This window comes from Papio anubis, chromosome 16 (genome assembly GCF_008728515.1).
Source record: "Papio anubis isolate 15944 chromosome 16, Panubis1.0, whole genome shotgun sequence".
NCBI lineage: Eukaryota > Metazoa > Chordata > Mammalia > Primates > Cercopithecidae > Papio > Papio anubis.
This window is the reverse complement of record NC_044991.1, coordinates 29,463,530-29,483,405: the sequence shown is the minus strand read 5'-3', so window position 1 is coordinate 29,483,405 and position 19,876 is coordinate 29,463,530. Positions and strand designations below refer to the sequence as shown.

Here is a 19,876-nt window from a genome sequence, read left to right as displayed (position 1 = left end):
AAAGCTGTCAGCCAAGGACAAACAGGACTTCCCAAGAGACAAAGCCCACCTCACTGAAATATCTATGGCTGCCTCACTGATGGAAGCCTTTGTTGGGAAGCCCTTGAGTTTTCAAGATGCTCCAAAAAAAGAAAACTGCCCCTGGAGCCACAGGACTTCCATGGCTTTCATAGCTACGTTCAGGGATGTAGGGGCCTCCAAGAGCCCCAGCAGCAGCCTTTGTGAAGAGGTATGTAGGATGTGGAAGGTTGTGAAAGGGTGCTAGTCACAAACCTGCCAGTTTCCCACTCCTCCAAGGGCTCACTCTGCTCCTGAGTTTGTACACGGAGGATGTCTTAGACCAAAACAAATGAACATCCCACCTTCTCCTATGGCAATTAAATGTGGCCAAAGATTAGGATATAAAACATCTTTCTGATGTATATTGGAAAAAAACAACAACAACAAAAAACAAGCAACAACTAGAATTGGAGGAAAATGGCAGATGTTTAAAATTAGGGTTGAGCTGGAGAACCCAGAATGGTGATTATGGCTGAGCCAAAAAAACAAACCAACCCTCACAACCTTAGCTAATGCCTCCCCAGGGCACTCACTGAGGCCTACAGGTTCCCAGGGCCAACTCTGCAAGGTCCTTCCTGCAGTATTTTTTTTTTTTTTTTGAGACGGGGTCTCACTCTGTCACCCAGGCTGGAGTACACTGGTACAATCATGGCTCACTGCAGCCTCAACCTCCCTGGGTTCAGGTGATCCTCCTACCTATGCCAAAAGGTCAGGTACACCTCAGCTGCCCCAGTAGCTGGGACCACAAGCACGTACCATCATGTCCGGCTAATTTTCGTGTGTGTGTGTGTGTTTTTTGAGACAGAGTCTCACTGCTACTCAGGCTGAGGTGCAGTGGCGCAATCTCTGCTCACTACAACCTCTGCCTCCCAGGCTTAAGGGATTCTCCTGCCTTAGCCTCCCAAGTAGCTGGGACTATAGGCATGCACTGCCACGCCTGGCAAATTTTTGTATTTTTAGGAGAAACGGGGTTTCACCATGTTGGCCAGGCTGGTCTCACGCTTCTGAGCTCAAATGATCCACCCACCTCGGCCTCCCAAAGTGCTGGGATTATAGGCCTGAACCACCATGCCCAACTTCATTTTTGTGTTTTCCTGTAAAGACGGGGTTTTGTCATGTTGCTCAGGCTGGGATCAAGTGATCCTCCTGCCTCAGTCTCCCAAACTGCTGGGATTACAGGCATGAGCCACCACGCCTGAACCTCTCCATAAGTCTGATGGCTTCACCTGCCTGTGCTTGTTCTTTCTGCTATCACCGCCAGCTTTGTTACCTACATTGGATTCTCCCCAGCCCCACTCTGAGTTTGAAATAGTTATCTAATTTCTTCCCTACCATACCCTACATCTTGATCTGGGTGGTGGCCACACTAGTGCACACAGGTTCACAGTTACTGATTCTCCACTTAAGATGCATGCATTTTACTGTACCTTAGTAATGCGTTAAAAAAAATTGCTCTGCAGTTAGGTGTGGTGGTTCGTGCCTGTGATCCTAGCACTTTCAGAGGCTTGAGGTGGGAGGACTGCTTGAGGCCAGGAGTTCAAGACCAACCTTGCCAACATAGCAAGACCTCGTCTCTTAAAAAATAAATAAATAAAATGAAAAAGAAAAGTTCCACATTACAGAATTAAAACAAAGAGAGAGGCCGGATGTGGTGGCTCACGATAATAATCCCAGCACTTTGGAAGGCTGAGGCGGGCGGATCATCTGAGGTCAAGAGTTCGAGACTAGCCTGGCCAACATGGAGAAACCCCGTCTCTCCTAAAAATACAAAAATTAGCCGGGCATGGTGGCACATGCCTGTAATCCCAGCTACTTGGGAGGCTGAGGCAAGAGAATTGCTTGAACCTGGGAAATGGAGGTTTCAGTGAGCTGAGATGGTGCCACTGCACTCCAGCCTGGGCAACAGAGTGAGACTCTGTCTCAAAAAAAATAAAATAAAATAAAATAAAAAAGCCGGACGTGGTAGCTCACACCGGTAATCCCAGCACTTTAGGAGGCTGAGGCAGGTGGATCACCTGAGGTCAGGAGTTTGAGACCAGACTGGCCAACATGGTGAAACTCCGTCTCTACTAAAAATACAAAAATTAGGCCGGACACGGTGGCTCACGCCTGTAATCCCAGCACTTTGGGAGGCCAAGGCAGGCAGATCACGAGGTCAGGAGATCAAGACCATCCTGGGTAACACGGTGAAACCCCGTCTCCACTAAAAATACAAAAAACTTAGCCGGCTGTGGTGGTGGGTGCCTGTAGTCCCAGCTACTCGGGAGGCTGAGGCAGGAGAATGGCGTGAACCCGGAAGGTGGAGCTTGCAGTGAGCCGAGATTGCACCACCGCACTCCAGCCTGGGTGACAAAGCGAAACTCCGTCTCAAAAAAAAAAAGAATTAGTCAGGCATGGCGTGGGCACCTGTAATCCCAGCTACTTGGGAGGCTGAGGCAGGAGAATCGCTTGAATCTGGGAGGCAGAGGTTGCAGTGAGCCGAGACTGCGCCTTTGCACTCCAGCCTGGGCAAGAAGGGCGAAACTCTGTCTCAAAAAAAAAAAAAATAAGTAAAATAAAAAATAAAAAAACAAAACAGAGAGAGAGAGAGAGAGAGAGAGAAAGATGGTTATGGAACCCGAGTTATAATATCAAACATTTTTTTCTGGGTTAAATGGAAGAAAAAGGCTATCAAACCAAAAAAATACTATGGTTACAACTATAAAAATACTGAATAAGGGGAAAAACGAAATTTTCTGTTTTTGTGTCGTGGTATGTACAGATTATCTGTAATATGGCCATGTTGTTTTTAATAATAAAAAGACACAATGATCTAAAATACAAACAGTAGTAATCTATTTTAGCAGAAACTCCATTCCTTTATCCTTGAACATGTAACACTGAAGTCTACCAAAATCTCATGTAAGTTTTTTTTTTTTTTTTTTTTGAGATGGAGTCTCGCTCTGTCACCCAGGCTGGGGTGCAGTGGCGCAATCTCAGCTCACCGCAAGCTCCGCCTCCTGGGTTCATGCCATTCTCCTGCCTCAGGCTCCTGAGTAGCTGGGACTACAGGCGACCACCACCACGCCTAGCTAATTTTTTGCATTTTTAGTAGAGATGGGGTTTCACCGTCTTAGCCAGGATGGTCTCGATTTCCTGACCTTGAGATCCGCCTGCCTCAGCGTCCCAAAGTGCTGGGATTACAGGCGTGAGCCACAGCGCCCAGCCCCCAATCTCATGTGTGATTTTATATTTCAAGCCAAAACCTGAGGAAAGCAACTTCTATCTTTATTTTTTTAATTTTAATTATTTATTTTTATATTTTTTTAGAGACAGGGAGACTCTGTCACTGAGGCTGTAGTGCACTGGCACCATCATGGCTTACTCTAGTCTCTAACACCTGGGCTAAAGCAATAATTCCACCGCAGTCTCCCCTGTAGCTAGGATTATAGGCAAGTGCCATCATGTCTGGCTAATTGTTTTTTTTCTTTAGTTTTTATAGAGACGAGTCTTTGCTATGCTGTCTAGGCTGGTCTCAAACAATCCTCCCACCTCAGCCTCTGAAAGCATGGGATTTTACAGATAAGCCACTGAGCTCAGTCTTGTAATTTTAAAATGAAAATCAATGGGTGAATTGGATTAGATATGACAAATTTAGACATAAATTTTTTTTTTTTTTTTTTTTTTGAGACAGGGCCTCCCGCTGTAGCTCAGGTTGGAGTGCAGCAGCACCATTACAGCTCACTGCAGCCTTGACCTCCAGGCCTCATGCGATCCTCTTACCTCAGCCTCCTGAGGAGCTGCGACTACAGGTGTGCACCACAATGCTTGGGTAATTTTTGTAAAGACTGGGGTCCCACTATGTTGTCTGGGCTGGTCTTGAACTTCTGGACTTAAGCAATCCACTCACCTTGGCATCCCAAAGTTTCGGGATTACAGGTGTGAGCCACTGCACCCAGCCCTAAAGACTTTTTAAAGCAAAAATTATGTGAAGTGAGTCACATTTGTACTGATTACGCTGAGGTGAACACCCTCTCTTTCAAAGTAGTGGGGTCACAATTATCGGAGAAGCAGTTGACAGATTACATGTCAATCAAGTGAACATGGGAACACGGAAGAACAGTTTCTGGCTTAACAATGTTTGAGGACAAATATCCTGATGAGTAACTTAAAGGGTTGCTGGATCCCTTCATGACACTGACGTGGACTGAAAGTATTGGTCATTTGCACTAATCCTCACTTCTGCTCCTTTATACCCAGATGGTAGAAGACACACTCACCTGCTGTTGGGCTGGGAGGCGAGGGTGCCATTCTGTTCAGGTGGGGCCTCTGCTGGTTTGGATTTGAAGTAATTGACGAGCCCCCCAAACACGCTCTTAATGCTATTGATGTGTTTCTGGCTGATCTTCAAATCTTGGTCCATCTTGTCCACCATCTTCTCTGTGCGCTCCAGGACTCCTCGCTGACGGACAAGCTCCTGGGGAAACCAAGAGGCGGTGGTATTATAGCTTTCTGTGACTCTCCCCTAGGGCAGTCAAGGACCACATGGAGCAGCCACTTCATAAACTCTCAGTGGGCACATCTGGAGACGGGTACTATCATCTGTGAGGGGCACACTACCCTTTCCAACAACACGTTCCTTTGCCTCTCCCTCCCTGCCCTACCTCTGCTTGCTTTCCTCATTTGTTCATGAGACCCTTTTCCTGAGAGGCTGGTTCACGGCACCATGTTAAGATGGATAGCAGAGGCCTGGCGCAGTGGCTCATGCCCATAATCCCAGCACTTTGGGAGGCCGAGGTGGGCAGATCACGAGGTCAGGAGTTCAAGACCAGCCTGGCCAACATGGTGAAACCCCTGTCTACTAAAAATACAAAAAGTAGCCAGCTGTGGTGGTGGGTGCCTGTAATCCCAGTCACTTGGGAGGCTGAGGCAGGAGAATCACTTCAACCTGGGAGGCGGAGGTTGCAGTGAGCTGAGATTGTGCCATGGCACTCCAGCCTGGGCAACAGAGCAAGACCCCATCTCGATGCTGGGGGGAGCGGGTAAGATGGATGGCAATGTGCCTGTGAGGTTCAGAGTCCAGGGCCTGAACTGGAAGCAGATTCTCTCTAGCCCACCAATTCTGGGAACCCTCACAGACTTGGGCCTGGCACTGCCCCCTGGACTTTGGTTCTTATATTCTTCCTTTATGAAGTTCCCACTTTAGGAGGTCCCAGTGGGCCACCTGAGCCTCCTGGCCATGGTCAAATCCTCGAATTCTATTTCAGGGACCAGTGTCCCTTCTGGTCCTATTAATGTCTGACTCTAGTTCATCCGCAATTCCAGCTTTAAAATCTGTTAACATGGGTGACCCTGTCCCAGGGCCTTTGCACACACCACTGTCTCTGCCTGTAATGTTTTCCATCCGGATACTTATATGGCTCAGCCTCTCATCCCTCATCCAATTAGGGTCTCCTCTCAAAGGCCACTCTCTGAGGCCTTCCCAGACATCTTCCCTAAAGGAGAACTCCTTCCAACCACCAACCCTCTTCTCCACATCCTTTTCTGTTTTATTTTGAGATGGAGTCTCGCTCTGTCATCCAGGCTGGAGTGCAGTGGCATGATATTAGCTCACTGCAACCTCTGCCTCCTGTGTTCAGGCGATTCTCCTGCCTCAGTCTCCAGAGCAGCTGGGATTCCAGGCGCCTGCCACCACGCATAGCTAGTTTTTTGTATTTTTGGTAGAGACAGGGTTTTACCTGTCTTGAACTCCTGACATCAGGTGATTCACCTGCCTCGGCCTCCCAAAGTGCTGGGATTACAGGTATGAGCCCCTGCACCCAGCCTCTCTTTTCTTCACAGCATATGAGCTCCAGGAGGCAGGGACTTGCTCTGTTCACAGATGAGTCTCTGCAAATCTGCCCAGTGGAGACGTGAGTGATGCTCTCTGGTCACAGTGGCAGCCTGATGGTCCCTCCAGAGCTGAAGGTTCTGGTTGTGGATATACATCCACCACAACAGCAACACTACCACTTTCCTTTATTTATGACAAACTTGCTTCAGTCCCTGCTTCAGAACTGATCTACAGCTGCGGCCCATCTGTTGAGCTGCCTTTCCAGCCAGAAGGCTCTCAAGCTTCTTTTTCCTGCTCTCAGGTAGCCTCTGCCCTCAGCTGCCTTCCTCTGAATCTGTTATCCACGCATCACCCTGTGGCTTAGCAATTACACTAACTATGCAAATACTTTTTTTTTTTTTTTTTTTTTGAGACCGAGTGTCGCTCTGTCACCTAGGTTGGAGTGCAGTGGCGCAACCTCGGCTCACTGAAAGCTCCGCCTCCTGGGTTCACACCATTCTCCTGCCTCAGTCTCTCGAATAGCTGGGACTACAGGCGCCCGCCAACACGCCGGACTAATTTTTTGTATTTCTTTTTAGTAGACATGGGGTTTCACTGTGTTGGCTAGGATGGTCTCGATCTCCTGACCTTGTGATCTGCCCGCCTCGGCCTCCCAAAGTGCTGGGATTACAGGCGTGAGTCACCGCGCCCGGCCGCAAATGTTTTTTAGATATATTCTCTCTTGATGCCTAAAAACAAAGTAAAAAAAAAAAAAAAAAAAAAAAAAAAAAAAAAAAAAAGCTTTAATCGCTGAAGAGTAAAATGCAACTGTAATCAGAAGAGCAAAATGCAACTATAAATAAATAGTTGTGGCTTCCTTAAAGTCCTTAAGGAATCAATTTGTAATCTAAGTCCTTGTTTAATGGGTGAAATTTAAAAACCTAATGTATACGCAAAAAGCTAAAACACTGGTTGAATTTACTATTAAACTTTGTTTAACTCTTGCTGGAAATAAACTTAGAACTGCTGAATTTTACAGCTTTCAACATTTACATTTTTCGCCAGTTCACAAGACATGTCTGAAAAAACCATCAGCCTTTTTTAACTAAAAAGAAAAATGTTTTCTGGACTGTGTTACTCAGTATGTCAAGCAAATCTTGCAAGGGCTAGTTTTCAAAAGAAAAAAGAGCTGCTAACATATCTGGTGTTTCTGCTTCTTCCATTACCTCAAGTTTATCATCTTCATGTCCATACTGTGGTCTTTTCTGGAATAAGGCAGAGCTACACATTAGGATTAAAGAGATTTTCTCCAGCAACTACACGTTTTTCTAACAGTCCAGTTTCAGCTAGCTTTGCAGGCTGTAGAAGACAGAATAATCTGTAGCTGAAAGACACTCACAGCAGCCAGGTTGGGGGCTGGGGAATGAAGGGGTGGCCAACACTCTGCTGTCACATTAGCAAGGGGGTCCTCAGTTTCCCTTATGGGGAGCTCCTCCCATCAGGGCCAACCCATGACCACTCACCCTCCCACCCTGACTTCCTCATCTCAGTTTGGAGAGCTACCTTCCCCAGTATGGACTTATTTTCTCCTATTCACAAGCGACACATTCTCTCAAACTCCCAGAGTCTGTGCTACTGTTAAGGAAACCAGATGGCTGATTTAGATGTTTAGATGGAAGCACAGAGAAGTCTGTGAGGGTGGCGTGTCTTGCATGTGAGGCTGGAAGACCAGGCGAGTGAGTGCTGCTCTGGCTTCTGGAAGTTTCTGTTTGCTGGAAGCTAGTGTTCACTGGAGGTCACCAGGCCAGCAAGGGAGGAGGCATTTCTTCTGCCAAAATCCACCCCCAGAAGGCAGAGGAAATGACCAGACTTAATGTGCTTGTGACCTAGTTCCAACCAATGAAGAAGAAGGGTTTGGCAGAGCAAACACCAAAATACCAGGAAAGAGAACACTGACAGTCTGCAAGGACACGCCGGGCAGGCACCTGTGCCCCAGCCATCACCAAGACAGGCCTCAACCGCTCCGGGTCCTGAGGCATGTCCACACCCCCCTCCACAGAGCCACGGCACGTCTTCTCCACCTTCCTCTGGGAGAATGAGGTCCCTGAAGGGACTTGAGTGGCTGCGAGGGAAGTGAGCTCCACAGGTGCCCTCAGCGTAAAGGACGCACATGCAAAGCGCTTCCTTGTTTCAGTGACTACTAAGCATTACAGGTGATGCTCTTCTTACTCCCTTGAACCCCAACAAGAGTTCTCTCTTTGTCCACGAAGCAATCCCAAGCCTCTGTCCTGATAGTGTTTACAGTCTGACAGAGAGCAAGATGAGTGAGGTTCAATCTCAGTTTTTCATTTGTTGACAACATTGCAATGCTGGGAATCCAAGGCAGGCAGATGAGTCCTTGCTTCACTGAGCTTACAGTCTTGTAGGCAGAGAATAAAGCTATTGCACGCATGCACACAAACACATACACACACAGAGTCACCTCTCCCTGCAGACTCTTTGTCCAGCTTAAGGTGGGGGTCAGAGAGGCTCCCTGTTGAGGCTGGAGGAGAGACTGAGAAGTTAGGCAGTCAGAAAGTTGGGGGACGGCCGGGCGCGGTGGCTCAAGCCTGTAATCCCAGCACTTTGGGAGGCCGAGATGGGCGGATCACGAGGTCAGGAGATCGAGACCATCCTGGCTAACACGGTGAAACCCCGTCTCTACTAAGAAATACAAAAAATAGCCGGGCGAGGTGGCAGCGCCTGTAGTCCCAGCTACTCGGGAGGCTGAGGCCGGAGAATGGCGTGAACCCGGGAGGCGGAGCTTGCAGTGAGCTGAGATCCGGCCACTGCACTCCAGCCTGGGAGACAGCGCGAGACTCCGTCTCAAAAAAAAAGAAAGTTGGGGGTCCTGTCCATTCGGACTTAGTTTTCTTAAAAACAAACCACAACAAGGCCAGGTGCGGTGGCTCAAGCCTGTAATCCCAGCACTTTGGGAGGCCGAGACAGGCGGATCACGAGGTCAGGAGATCGAGACCATCCTGGCTAACATGGTGAAACCCCCGACTCTACTAAAAAATACAAAAAACTAGCCGGGCGAGGTGGCAGGCACCTGTAATCCCCGCTACTCGGGATGCTGAGGCAGGAGAATGGCGTAAACCCAGGAGGCGGAGGTTGCAGTGAGCTGAGATCCGGCCACTGCACTCCAGCCTGGGTGACAGAGCGAGACTCTGTCTCAAAAAAAAAAAAAAAAAAACCACACACACACACACACACAAACCACAACAAAGAGTTGGGGTGGGGCAAGGGCACCAGGCAGAGGGTGCAGCTCGTGCAAGGGCGGAGGAACTGTGTGGGGAGTGAGCAGGGCTACCCAGAGGACTCGGCAGGGAACACCCACAGGATGTCGCTAAGGCCTTCAAAGGGCAGCAGTGACCACCAGATCCCAACTGCAATTCAAAGCCAACACATCTTATAACATCAGGTGGGCTTCCGTGACCGAGTCCTCCCCAGGTTCCTAAGGAAGGGCATCAACACGGTGTTTCTCACACTGAGCTCGGAAACTCAGGTTCTGATAAGTAAGGTTCATCCTAAGTAGATGGAGGCCAATCTGGAGTCAGCGAGCTGAATCTAGAAATCTGAAATTTATCTTTGTTCTGTCTCTTCTGTCCCAAGGGAGTGTGCACAGGCACAAGCCCTGGCAGGAATACGTAAGCACCCATGGTGCATGCTCAAACCTGGGGCTCTGACTGTGGCAGCCACAGTGTGGGGTGGATTCAGAGACAAACTGGGTCTTAGGGTGAGGAAAAACCACCAAGGGCAAAGGCGGTAGTGCTGGTGCCCCTCACCACCTGTGTGCAGGCTGACCTGGGGCTGAGTAAAAGGCTAGCTCAGCAGTTCTAGGTTGTCCATACACTCCACATTCCAAAGAGAAGTCTGGCCCTAGCCTGGTTTCTTGTTTTTGGAATATCCTGCCTGATAAGAGTGTTTAAGTGAGCCTAAGCTTAGGCCAGGTCAGACAGACTATGCTAACAATGTAATATAGGATGGTGGTCTTGGGCTACACGTTATCAGCTTGACCTCTGGTGGGGTTGGAGACTATACTCAGCCATGCCTATGTGACAGACCCCCAAAAACCTCTGGACACCCAGGCTTAAGTGAGGGTCCTTGGTTGACAATACTCTGTGTGTGTTGTCACATACTGCTTAGAGAAGGGTTGTCCCCATGACTCTATGGGGATAGGACAACTGGAAGCTTGTGCCTGGTTTCCCCTGGACGCTGCCCTATGCACTTTTTTCATTTGATGGTTTTAATCTGTATTCTTTCATTGTAAGAAATCACCATAACAGTTCTGGGCAGCCTTCCAGTGAATCACGGAAGTTGAGGGTGGTCTTGGGAACCCCCAAACACCTCCCTACAACACTTCCCACTCTGAGAACACCTCGGAGGCAGAAAGTTGTATAGCAGATGGCCGCTCAGCTTGTCACAGCATGTTTCCTGGTCAGCAAAGCAAGGTTCCTTGGGACAATGTGGCAGCTGTGAGTGGGTACGCCCAGGAAAGAGCAGCCAGACGCTCGAACCACCAGCCCATCCTCAGAAGGCATCCTGTTACAGCCAACAAGCCAGCAAGTTGGCCTAGGATCAATGGTCTAATTCTTTTTTTTTCTTTGAGACAGGGTCTCACTTTGTTACCCAGGCTGGAATACGGTGGTATGATCTCAGCTCACTGCAGCCTTAACCTCCCCAGTTCAAGAGATCCTCTTACCTTAGCCTCTTGAGCAGCTGGAACTACAGACGTGCGCCACCACGCCCAGCTAATTTTTGTATTTTTTGAAAAGCCAGGGTTTTACTACGTTCCCCAGGCTGATCTTGAACTCCTGGGTTCAAGGGATCCACCTGCCTCAGCCTCCCCAAGCGCTAGGATTACAGGTGTGAGCCACTATACCCGGCCATCAATGGTCAAATTCAATCATAGATAGTTTACTAAAAATTAATTAAGAATAAATCCTGAACAGACTTAGTGGTGAATATGTGGTCCAATGCCATTTCTCTACCAGACTCCCTCCCACCTGCTAGACACAGCCTGCCATGCGTTGGGATGCATTTTCTGGTCATGGGACAGGCACTGCAACCAAGGCACACAGCTCAATGCATTCTTTCCACCCCACTTTCTCTTCCTTTTTCAGGCAATCTTCTGTTCCCTCCCTCCTTCCTTTCCTTCCCCAGGTCACTTATTCATTTGGCAACAATTTCGGGAGCGAAATTGTTGTCCTTAATGACACTTAAGCACATTGTGCTGAGAAGTGTGGGGGCAGAAAGTTGAGCAAGAAAGAGACTGCTACTCTTCCACAGCTGACATTTACAAATTTGAGGAATTACTTTATTTAGCAGCTGCCGGTCCCCATCCATCAGCTTTTGCTAAGAACTCTGACTGCATCAGCATCACCACACACTGCCTCAGAGGGCTGACTCTGGTCTGCACAGCCCTTAATTTGGAGTGGGCTGCTCCAAGACCAGCATTGCTGAGGATGAGGATACCGCTTTTTGACAATGTATCTACTCTAAGTTCCCGGCCTCTGCTCCTGGGGTAGGAGGGGTGTCCTCCTCTCTCCCACCTCTGAACTGAATGCCCAGTGTGGGTGACTGTTGTGTGCTGGAAAGACACAGAGATGGGTGGGCCCCTGCATGAGACGGTGTGGAGGATGTGCTGGCGGTGGCTGCTGAGTGCATCATGTTTGAACTCTCAAACTCTGTCCCTTTCCATTGATGTTACTGTGCCAGCCATTCCAACCCTGGTCTAATGTTTGTTGCTGGACTCCCCTGAACCGAGATCTCGGGCCCCAGAAAACCTCGGTGGAGTAAGTTCAGCTACAAGTGGGGAAGTGGAGTGTTCTGGGCAGGTGGGTCTCCTCCATTGGGAGTGGTGAAAGGGTGTACAAAAACCATGTTCCCCGTCTCTACTAAAAAATACAAAAAAAACTAGCCAGGTGAGGTGGCAGGCACCTGTCGTCCCAGCTACTCGGGAGGCTGAGGCAGGAGAATGGCGTGAACCCGGGAGGCGGAGCTTGCGGTGAGCTGAGATCCGGCCACTGCACTCCAGCCTTGGCGACAGAGCAAGACTCCGTCTCAAAAAAAAAAAAAAAAAAAAAAAAAAACAAACCATGTCCAAGTAGGATGCAAATAGACTCACCAAAAGATGTAAACAACCTCAATGCTCATTAGGGGACAGGCTGCATAAATAGAAATCATTTGTTCAATGGAATACAACATACCCATAAAGAAAGCCCAGCTCATTACATATCAGTGTGGAACAACCTCCATTCTATTAAGCACATGCAGACCAGAATGTATAGAATACTCCACTTAAAAAAAACAAACAAACCCCATCTTTATCCACAGCATTACCTCCCCAAAACACTGAAAGAGGGAAAGTGACTGGCTGCTTTAGGGGCAGAGGGAGGATAGGGAGGGAAGTGGGAGAAGACTACACCCTTTTGTATGTTTTGAATTTTTAACCATGTGATTGGAATATCTCTTCATAAAAATCACACCTTAGGAAAGAAAAGAAATCATGCTTACCAAACAGGGAAAGAGATGAATGGCTTACAAGCCTCCCTGTAGTTCTATAAAGCACCTATGAGGTCGGCCTGAGGAAACCTGCCCTGCTCCCACTACTTCTCCGTTCCTCTGTGGTCATAGCCTGTGACCTGAGCCTTTGTGAGAAACAGACCTTGTCAGGTTTCACAGTAGGAGAAGGGCAGTTCTCTTTGCTAGAGGTGACTTAATTAAGCCATTTTCCTGCTAAGTTGGGACTGAATTATGATCTTCCCAACCTATTTGTAAAGTCCTCATCTTTGACATAAATCTGTCATGCGTTGACATGTTTCACAGTGCTGGGTAACCAGGAGGCACCCGTCTAAGTTGGGTGGTTAGCAGGGTACACTGGAATGTGCTGGAAGCCACACTGTGCACTGAGGGCTGAAAGAGCTCATACTCCCCTGTCCCCATCCCAACCCCAAAGGGAATGAAAGAGTCATTAGAGTGATTCAAAGACAGCCTGGAGGCCAGACAGCTTGGAGGCCAGACAGCTTGGAGGCCTGTAATCCAGCACTGGGAGGCTGAGGTGTACAGATCATTTGAGCTCAGGAATTTGAGACTAGCCTGGGCAATATGGCAAAACCCTCTCTCCACCAAAAATACCAAAAATCAGTTGAATGTGGTGGCGTGCACCTGTGGTCCCAGCTACTTGGGAGGCTGAGGCAGGAGGATCACTTGAACCTGGAGGCAGAGGCTGCAGTGAGCCAAGAATGCACCACAGCACTCTAGCCTGGTTGACAGAGTGAGACCCCATCTCAAAAAACCTTCCCCAAAACAAAAGACAAAAACATAGACAGCTTGGAGAACACTGGGTGGGGTGTGGATGTAGGTCATTCCGGACTCCCAGGACTTCTCATAATTGAGAACTGATCCAATCCTGGAAAATTCCAACGTGTTGTCTCACTGACAAGAGCACTTGTCACCTGCCCAGTCATGACCACACTGTACCTCTCACAGCAATGCCTGGCCTGGCCAAGCCTGATATGCCTGAAGTGCCACTCTGCCTCTGCTCTCATAGTCCCCATTGCATAGAAAGACCTTTGGGGGCAGCATGGGGCATGTCATCATAATCTATATCAAACTCACACCTATATTTTTGCCTCTCCTGCGTTATGAGACCAGAACTTTCCCTATGACCTTGAAGGGCTCCTAAGCTACCTCCTCCATCCCCTGTCCTCTCACACACCCAGTCTATCGCATCCCTTCTCTGGACCTAGGAGCTCTGTTGCTGGGCCAGTGTGTTTGCACATTCTCCTGTCTTCCCTAAGAACATCCCTTATTCTCACTCCTCTTGTGTAAACCTCAGCCTTAAAAGCTAGATTCAAGTTTATCCTCTGCCACAATGCCCTACTTTGAATCATTCTGATTTCCTACTTTATTTGTTCTCAATTTACAAAGATGTCTCCTCAAATAGTTGTTAGTTGACTTCCTTGGGCTTGAGATCCTCGATCATGTGACCCATTCACCAGGGCTCTAAAATCTCAGGCAATCCTCCCAAATCTAAGTGGAGACTTTCTATTTAGAATGGAACGTAGGAATCCAGTAGGTATGAGATGAAGAACTACAAGCAAAACCTCCTCAACAAGGTTAGGACCGGGCACGGTGCTCACATCCCAAATCCCAGCACTTTGGGAGGCTGAGGCGGGCAGATCACCTAAAGTCAGGAGTTTGAGACCAGCCTGGCCAACATGAGAGATGTTTTATTAGAGATGGCAAAACCCCATCTCTAATAAAAACAGAAAAATTAGCTGGGCATGGCGGCGGGTGCTTGTAATCCCAGCTACTCGGGAGGCTGAGGCAGGAGAATCGCTTGACCTGGGAGGCGGAGGTAGCAGTGAGCTGAGATCACACCACTGCACTCTGGCCTGGGAGACACAGCAAGACTCTGTCTCAAAAACAAAAACAAAAACAAAAATTAGCCAGGTGTGGTAGCAGATGCCTGTAATCCCAGCTACTCAGGAGGCTGAGGCAGGAGAATCACTTGAACTGGGGAGGTGAAGGTTGCAGCAAGCCGAGATCACGCCATTGCACTCCAGCCTGGGTGACAGAGTGAGACTTCATCTCAAACAAAACAAAACAAAAAAACAAAAACAAAAAACCAACAGTTAAACACAGGGAGGCGGGCCAGGCGCAGTGGCTCACGCCTATAATCCCAGGACTTTGGGACGCCAAGGTGTGTGTATCACAAGGTCAAGAGATTGAGACCATTCTGGCCAACATGGTGAAACTCCATCTCTATTAAAACCAAAATTAACCGGGCATGGTGGCGCACGCCTATAGTCCCAGCTACTCAAGAGGCTGAGGCAGGAGAATCACTTGAACCCAGGAGGTGGAGGCTGTAGTGAGCCAAGTTGGTGCCACTGCACGCCAGTCTGGTGACAGAGCGAGAATCTGTCTCAAAAAAAAAAACAAAAACAAAAACACAGGGAGGTGGATCAATGAGAGATACATGAACAGAGAGAGGTGGGGAAGGAAAGTAACCCAAGAAAATAGCAAAGGGAAATGACAGGGTGTGGCTCTGTCGCCCAAGCTGGAGTGCAGTGGTATGAACATGGCTCACTGCAGCCTTCACATACTGGGCTCAAGCGATCCTCCTGCCTCAGCCTCCTGAGTAGCTGCACTCACATGGGCATGCCGCCATGCATGGCTAATTTTTAAAATTTTGTAGAGATGGAGTTTCGCCGGCTGGTCTTGAACTCCTGTGCTCAAGTGATCTACCTAACTCGGCCTCACAAATTGTTGGGACTGCAGAAGTGCAACCGCACCCAGCTTATTACATTTTTTTAAACCTTTTTTTTTTTTACTCTGTCCAGACAAAACTGTTTCATTAGTAGGCTGAAGAGAGAATGTGGTGTACAATGAAGAATAATTCTCTACCAGACACGGTTGCTCATGCCTGTAATCCCAGCACTTTGTGAGGCCAAGGCGGGCGGACCGCCTGAGGTCAGGAATTGAGACCAGTCTGGCCAATATGGCAAAACCCCGCCTCCACTAAAAATACAAAAAAAAATTAGCCGGGTGTGGTGGCGCGTGCCTGTAGTCCCAGCTACTCGGGAGGCTGAGGCAGGAGAATCGTTTGACCCCGGGAGGCAGAAGTTGCAGTGAACCGAGATCGTGCCACTGCACTCCAGCTTACGCGACAGAGCGAGATTCCATCTCAAAAAAAAAAAAAAACGACCCTCCAGGATCTCGGTCTGTTGCCTAGGCTGGAGTGCAGCAGCACATCTCAGCTCATGGCAACCTCCGCCTACAAGCGATTCTCCTACCTCAGCCTTCTGAGTAGCTGCGACTACAGGTGCGCTGCCACACCCAGCTAATTTTTTTTTTTTTAAAATTTTAGTGAAGACAGGGTTTCGCCATGTTGCCCAGGCGGGTCTCGAACTCCTGAGCCCAGGTGATCCGACTGCCTCGGCCTCCCAAAGTGCTGAGTAAATTACAGGCGTGAGTCACCGCGCTTGGCCACAATAATTGTTATTGAAGGTACTTCTCTGTGAAATCTAAAGATGGGAAGAAGTGATGAAGGTGAGTTGGAGCAATAGACTCTTAACCCACACACTGTGTGTCCAGGATTTGGGAAGTAAAGGTAAGGCCCTGGACTCAACCAAACTCAGACTTTGGTCAACTCGGCAGCTGTCTAGGCGGACAGGCCTTCAATATCTCTGTTGGTTAGGTGGAGATGTGGTTGATGACGCGGGAAGAACTCGTGGACCACTTGCCCTGACGCTTCAGGGTACCACCTGACACTCGCAGGCACATAGTCCTCTCTTTCTGGCTCACTCCGGAAAGAATGGCCGAAACCCCGTGCCAGACTTTTACACAGGAAATAATGTCGAAAAAACAGATTCTCCATTTCCCTAACCCAGGACCTGTTGTTCAGAATTTTTACTCACCTGCACAGAAAATAATCTGGCGTTTCCCCGTGAGCTAGGCGTAAGAAAAAAAATCAACTAAGTAGACTAATAGCTAAGGAAGATTTCTGGGGTAAACTGCTGTCTTCAAGTACCCCAGATGCACACACTTTCACATAGTTAACAGACCGTTACCACCACCGAGTCACTAAGGTGCAAGAATCTATGCTAGGCAACTTGAGAATTCTCAAGATTGTGAGCAAAACATTTCTCGTCTCCGTTCGATAACGCAGACTCCGGCGGGTCCACACCAGCCCTGCCCCAGGCTCACCTCGGAAGAGGCGACCCCAACCTTCTCGGACTCGTACATGAGGGCCAGGGACCTGCTGGTGCTGGCGGCGGTGGCCTCAGCCCTGCGGAGCACCTCCTGCCGCAAGTACTGCTGCCTGTCCGCTGGCGCGTCGGGCTCGTCGGGGAGGTCCCGGGCGTCCCTCCATGGGGCGGGCCGGGCGCCTTCGTCCTCCCCGTCGTCGTCGAAGGGATTGTAGCTTTTAGGGTAAGCAGACATGATGCCTGAGTGGCTCTCGGTCTGAGAAGGAGACTGAGGAGGACAGCCGCCGCCGCCGTCCAGGGCCTCGCCCCGCCCGCCGACCCAGCGATCGTCGCGCGAACTCCTTCCGCGCGTCGCGCGCACGTGGCCCCGCCCTCGGAGCCGACCATCGCGCAGGTCGGCTGGGGGGGGCCCACGCCCGGCGCGCGCAACCGCAGCCTACTGACCATCCCCTCTCTCCCCTGCAGCGGTGGGCCCGCCCCGCAGCCACGCCCTATCTAGTGTCGGCAACTGAGAGGTCACGTGGCGGGAAAGCCGGATGCGCCTACGCCTGCGCCCTGAGGTCGGGCGCTCGCTGGCCGGGAGCGGGGAGCCGGCGGGCACCGCCGCGGCGCGTGAGGTGATGGCGGCGGCCCCGGCCCGGGGAGGCGGCGGCGGCGGCGGCCCCGGTTCCTGCGCCTCGCGGGGTTTCTATTTCAACACGGTCCTGTCACTGGCCCGCTCCCTGGCGGTGCAGAGACCAGCATCCTTGGAGAAGGTAATGTCGGCGGGCTCTGCCGCGGGCTGACAGGAGGAGGGGCTGGGGTGGCGAAGCGTGGAGGCGGGACGAAGGTCGGTGGGAGGCCGAGGCTGGGCTCGCAGGCAGCCTGTGCGGGAGGGGGCGTCTGAGCGGAGGGATCTAGCTGAGGAAGGAGGCCCCAGAGGGAGGGGCTGGTGAAGAGAGAGGGACCGTGGGGGAGGGGTCGGCGGGGCCTGCAGGGCCGCTGCAGGTGGGAGGTCGTGGGATTGGGGTAGGGAGGACGTGAGCTGCTGGCCCAGGGAGCATCTTGTGACATCGCGGGGGTGGAGACTGGATCGCGGGCGTCAGTGAGGAGCAGTGGGATGAGCCGATGACCAGGGGTCAAGACCTGGGGCTTTGCTTCCGATTTCAGCTGCTTTTTATTCGGCGACCTTGGGAAAATGCCTTTCTCTTAAAATGGGGATGCTTTTATCTGCTTTGCCAGCTTCACCAGACTGCGGTGGCTAGAAGACGAAACACTGTGTTGAAAGTGCTTTCTCACTGTAAACCAACTGCGCAGTGTTATTCTACGAGGCTGGGGGCGTTAGATTGGGTAAAAGGTTGTGCGTTTGCAGAAGGGACAGTGGCAGGAAAGGGAGAGTGAACTGTCAGTGGGCAGAGAAGTGAACTCGGGATTGCTTCAGAAGAGAATGGTGAAGTCGTGCCGGAGCAATCCTCATTTTGGGAGAAAGGTGAAAGGCAACTCAGTGGGGTGCCTCGAGATCTGGAAGGAGACAGGTTTTAGAGTTAGACCTAAATTTGTTTCCTGCACTGGCACTTACCGTGTCTTCTTGGGTAAATTACTTCAACTTTTAGAGCTTCTGTATCGTTACCTGTAAGATGAGGTTGGAGGTTGTTCTTGAGAATTAAATGAGTTCTAGCATAAAGCGTCTTCACGGGGCTGGGCACAGAGTGGGTGAGCAGTAAATGTCAACTTTGTTTGCCCACCACTGTGTGATGAGACTCAGCACAATGTTTAGCCCCGAAAGGATGGAATTATTTTCCCACTCAACTTTTTGGCAAATGGAAAGAGGATGTTTTCCGACAAGATAAGAAGACAGTAAAAGAAGCCTGCTGCAGTTGGGAGTGGTTTTGTGGCTCTCTGCTGATGGGTGAAGCTGAAAGGCTATTTTAGGCACTTTTGGCAGAGTGACGTGGTCCTTGGCCTTGTCGGTTCTCATATTTGATTTTATCACGCACCTTCAGGGTAAGGAGGTCCTGGCAAATTGGTGCTAACCTGACTTCTAGCTAAAGAGGGACTGCAGTGCAATGGAAAGGACATGAGTTTGGAAAATAGGACCTCTGAATTTAAATCCTGTATCACTTTCTTGCACTAGTGTGACTCTAGACAGGTCAGTTCCCATCTCTGATACTTTGCTATCTTCTGTCAATACAAGATAGTACTTAGTGGAAACATTGTGAAGATCAACAGAAAGGCATGTGGGTATCTATTGTATGATCACTGTTATTAGGTAGTCTGACTAATGGAGCATAGTGCTGTTTTATTAAATCAAACTCATGCTAGCTAGTCAGCACATTCGCTTCTTAGCAGGAGAGCCAACAAGTATATCTTATGTCTGATTGCTGGATTCTGGGAGAAGAGAGAAGAGAATGCAGGAAATTGGATGATCTTTGAGAAGCTGGTCCTGCAGCTCCAGCAGTGGTAGCACCCTTTCCATCAGTAACTCAGAAAAGGGCACCTTGAGCTCAATTTGCCTTCTTCAGCCGTGTTCACCAGTCTTGAGAACATTCTGTAATTGCAACATTCTTAGCTTTGTAGTAATAACTGCTTCAGTTGTCAAGATTATATTTTATGGTCGGATGTGGTGGCTCATGCCTGTAATCCCAGCACTTTGGGAGGCCGAGACAAGCAGATCACTTGAGGTTGGAGTTCGCGACCAGCCTGGCTAACATGGTGAAACCCTGTCTCTACTAAAAATACAAAATTAGCTGGGCATGGTGGTGCGTGCCTGTAATCCCAGCTACTTGGGAGACTGAGGCAGGAGAATCGCTTGAACCTGAGAGGTGGAGGTTGCAGTGAGCCAAGATTGCGCCATTGCACTCCAGCCTGGGCGACAAGAGCGAAACTCCATCTCAAAAAAAAAAAAAAATTTTATTTTGCAAGGAACACAGCCATAGCCACAGGTTGGCAACTCCCTAATGCCTCTTACTTTAGGAAGTACTTCAGTCTCATTGGCAACATTTACCAATCACTTTTTTGTTGTACCTGATTTCCTTCTGGGAATCTGATTGCTAGGCTGGTGGTGCCTAAATTAAAAACTTAGGGTGCTGATTCTCTAATGGACTTTCCTGGGCACAAACTTTGCATGCATGTATTGAATTTTTTTGCTGCTGTAGCAAGGAGCAAGCTTGATGTATATCCTCAGAGGAGGGAGAGAACAGAAGGAAGCCTGTGCATGGGTTTCTACAGGCAGCCCTGACGTGCTTTTAGTGACACTTGAGGTCTTTTCCCATTGCTGATATCCATTCAC

General features: G+C 49.5%; 2 protein-coding genes across 5 annotated transcripts in view; one reads left to right on the top strand and one right to left on the bottom strand.

Annotated features, from left to right (window-relative positions):
• SNAP29 (synaptosome associated protein 29) overlaps positions 1-16,966 on the bottom strand; it is a 33,149-nt gene extending 16,183 nt beyond the window's left edge. The window contains exons 1-2 of the mRNA XM_003905264.5: positions 16,607-16,966; positions 4,320-4,516 (exon numbers count right to left, since the gene is read on the bottom strand). Of these exons, the coding sequence (XP_003905313.2) occupies positions 4,320-4,516; positions 16,607-16,843 (434 nt within the window). The 5' untranslated portion in view covers positions 16,844-16,966. The remainder of the gene's footprint in view (positions 1-4,319; positions 4,517-16,606) is intronic.
• Positions 16,967-17,146: 180 nt separating this feature from the next.
• The window catches only part of PI4KA (phosphatidylinositol 4-kinase alpha), a 145,014-nt gene continuing 142,284 nt past the window's right edge, over positions 17,147-19,876 (top strand). For all 4 annotated transcript variants that reach the window (XR_004178955.1, XR_004178954.1, XM_031656473.1 and 1 more), the window contains exon 1: positions 17,147-17,363. Coding sequence is in view for 2 of the 4 variants with exons in the window: in XM_031656473.1 (XP_031512333.1) it covers positions 17,229-17,363 (135 nt within the window). In the remaining 2 variants the exon portion in view is untranslated. The remainder of the gene's footprint in view (positions 17,364-19,876) is intronic.